The sequence below is a fragment of the Microtus ochrogaster genome, chromosome 7, assembly GCF_000317375.1.
Source record: "Microtus ochrogaster isolate Prairie Vole_2 chromosome 7, MicOch1.0, whole genome shotgun sequence".
In the NCBI taxonomy this organism is placed as follows: domain Eukaryota; kingdom Metazoa; phylum Chordata; class Mammalia; order Rodentia; family Cricetidae; genus Microtus; species Microtus ochrogaster.
The window spans coordinates 84380406-84383474 of NC_022014.1; the positions used below are offsets into that span (position 1 = coordinate 84380406).

The 3069-nt window shown below is 49.2% G+C and overlaps 1 protein-coding gene across 1 annotated transcript in view; it reads right to left on the reverse strand.

The window, feature by feature from the left end:
• Positions 1–778: 778 nt before the first annotated feature.
• Positions 779–3069, reverse strand: part of Ogfod3 (2-oxoglutarate and iron dependent oxygenase domain containing 3) — a 24927-nt gene continuing 22636 nt past the window's right edge. The window contains exon 9 of the mRNA XM_005350912.2: positions 779–1143. Coding sequence (XP_005350969.1) covers positions 1007–1143 — 137 coding nt within the window. The 3' untranslated portion in view covers positions 779–1006. The remainder of the gene's footprint in view (positions 1144–3069) is intronic.

Sequence of the window (3069 nt, forward strand, 5' to 3'; positions counted from 1 at the left end):
CGGCCATGCTGCCTGGACAGAAGAGGGTTGCCCCACTGCTTTTCCCAGGATGCTATGTCAAGATGGCTGGATGAGTCTGATTCTTGGGGACATTCTTGGGACTCTGTTTATGTGTGTGCAGGGGGAGGGGTCAGCCCTTCTCTTGGGAATGTGGCTTCAGGGAGCAACTGTGGCCCATGCTTGACCTGGCAGAAACTGGGTTGATGGAGCTGGAGTTGCCCCCGGGGCCTGGGCCTCCCCCATGGCATTTCTGTTCCCAGTTCCTCTGACCATTGTGGATGGGGAAACAGATGGCACCAGAATGAAGAGACAAGCACACTGTGCCTCACTGGGCAGGGAGTCCTGAGAGCCAAGCACAAGGGTGCTGAAACCCTCCTTGGCAGGGACACACTTGGACTTGTACTGCTGGTGACAGACAGGGCCCAGCACAGCAAGGCTGGATGTAGGCTGGTTCTCAGGTGTAGACTTAGTCACTGGGGCATTCAATGTCCATCTCCTCCTCAAATGCACAGAATTATCCTTCAGCCAAGAAACTTCTCCAGTTCCCAGAGACACCAGCTGCTGGAGCCTTCTCCCAAGTGTCACCATTTCTGTTCCTATGTCTCCTCCTTTTTGTCTAGTCTTTCCCAGAACTGACTACCTTCCGTGGGCTATGTGGGCTAGGGCCAGATGTCAAGCTCCACACACAGGTAGGTGTTTCTTCCCTACGTGGGAACCCCTCCTGAGGAGTGAGGCCTGAAGGCCACGGTGAGCGGCCCACACACTCAGAGCTATCAGGTAAGAGGCTCCTTCCTTGATTTACTCACAGATGAGAAGATTAACACATCAACAAATCAAAACTCAGGCTAACTCATAAGGCACTCTGTGCAGCAGCAATGGGCTGAAATGGGAGGTGAGCAGGCACTCAACCTGGCTGAGGAGTGCCTTCGTTGACAGGGCTGTGTCCCAGCACCAGGGTGGCACAGACAGGCTTCTAGACACGGTCCTCAGGACCCAACACAGCTCGTCACGTGAGCACTGGATCCTCGATGCCGTGGTCAGGGTTGCAGGTGAAAGCAATGGTGATGGCATAGCGGGTGCCCCAGAGGACCTTCTCCACCCGGTGCAGGTTCTCAGAGCCTGAGGTAAAGAAGGAGACTCGGCCTGGAGGGAGAGGAAAGAGGGGTGACAACTAGGCCACGCTTGCAGGATGAACACAACAGCACCGGACAAGGTGGTGACGCCCCGACCCTCAACTGCTGTTACAAAAGCCGAAGGACATAGAAAACTAAAGCAGCAGCCATATCAGCTCAGAATTTAACATCCAGGGAAATTAAAGTTTAAAAAATAATGAGAGGCGCCAGGTACAGTGTCTGTTCTGCATCCATGAGAACCTGGGCTCATCCTCAGCACCACTGAGGGGGATAAAGAAAATTAGAACACTCTCAGGAACATTACTGCAGCCTCCTCGACACAGGTTGAAGGGAGATGCTCCCAGCTAGAAAACAGGATCCAAAAAAGGGTGGAAAATATTGGAAGGAGTGAGCAGGTGGGGCGGTGTGGAAGGAAACCCTACTGCTAATTCCCAAGAAAGGGAATAAATCATTTAAGGGGGGAAGGATAACTTAATAAGACACTATGATGTTGGTTTATCCTATAGCTAAGTAAAACACAGAAGTTACAGGAGCACTTGTAGGTAGAAGTGGGTCAGCAAAGCATCTTGGTATTTGCTTTAATTACTCCACAGATTCAATGTAACTCAGAACAAAATTTCTGCAGAAATTAGCAAGCAGACTCTAAAATTCATTTAGAAATGAAGCCAAAAAAATTTGGCAGCAAAAAAAAAAAAAAACTTTTAAAATGAAGACTAAGGGCTAATGCCACCTGTTTTCCAGATTAGAAAGCTACAGTGGTTGAGACTCTGTGTCAGTCACAGAGGGTCGTTTTGCTCAGTGGACAGAACACAGCACCCACAGCCAGCAGCATATGGATGTGGTCTTTGGATCTGTGACAAAAGCTTCAAGGGTCACTTGATGGGTAAGATGTCTCTTCAACAAATGATGTTGAAACCGCTGGAAACCCATATACAACAAGTGAACACTGGCCCCTACCTCACACCATACACCAATATTATTTCAGCATGGATCAGAGCTTTAATATAAAAGCCATGAAGTCTCTACAAATAAACACAGAAAAAAATCCTATAATTTTAGGGTGGCAAATATTTCTTAGGCATTAAACTATGAACACTAGAAAAAAAAGAGTAAGTTGGACTGCTTGAGAACTTTGGCTTTGTTTTCCTTCAAGAGATGAGGAAACAAAGCCAGGTGTGTGGCACAAAGCTGTAATCCCAGCCACTGGCAATAATGGCAGAGGGTCAAGAGTTCAAGACCTGCCTCATGAGACCATCTCAAAACAAAACAAAACAAAAAACAGACGGGGTGGGAAGAAGAGAGAGACAGCGAGACAGAGAAAGGTGTGAGCCAGGGAGACGGTGCATGGGGAGTGCATGGCTGCAGGCACACGGCCACAGCATCGCCCTTCCACAGGTGTGACTCCTGTTCCCTAATTGAAGCCTCTCCTGTGACCAGGTGACTTGGGGACAGCCAGCGGATATAAAGAGGCTCAGCTTGCAGGATCCAACCCCGCACAGCAAATAGATTATCTCCACAGCTGCAGACTGCAGCTCACCGCTTTGTGAGGGCACCCTAGTCAGTGTCACCTGACCTTCCTCACTGCTGGCAGACTCTCAAGACACCCCAGATGAAGGTGGTAACGCTGATACAGGCAGTGCAGGCTTCAGGCTTCATTTAATTTTAATGAACTCTGACAGCTCAACAGTCCATGTCTCTGAGGGGCCTCGGAGTCACAAAGGGTAGGACCCTTTACAGTGGAATCAAAACGTCAGCCCCAGAGCAGAGACAAGGACAGACTGACAAGGACAACCAACAAGAACAGGGATAACCCAGTTCTCAGAATGGGATTGCATGACACCCACTATCCCTAGGAAGACTCCCTGATGGCCACCTACTTCCTTAAAGCAGGACTGAACATGGCGACTGAAAAACCAAATCATAAAGTATCCCGAAT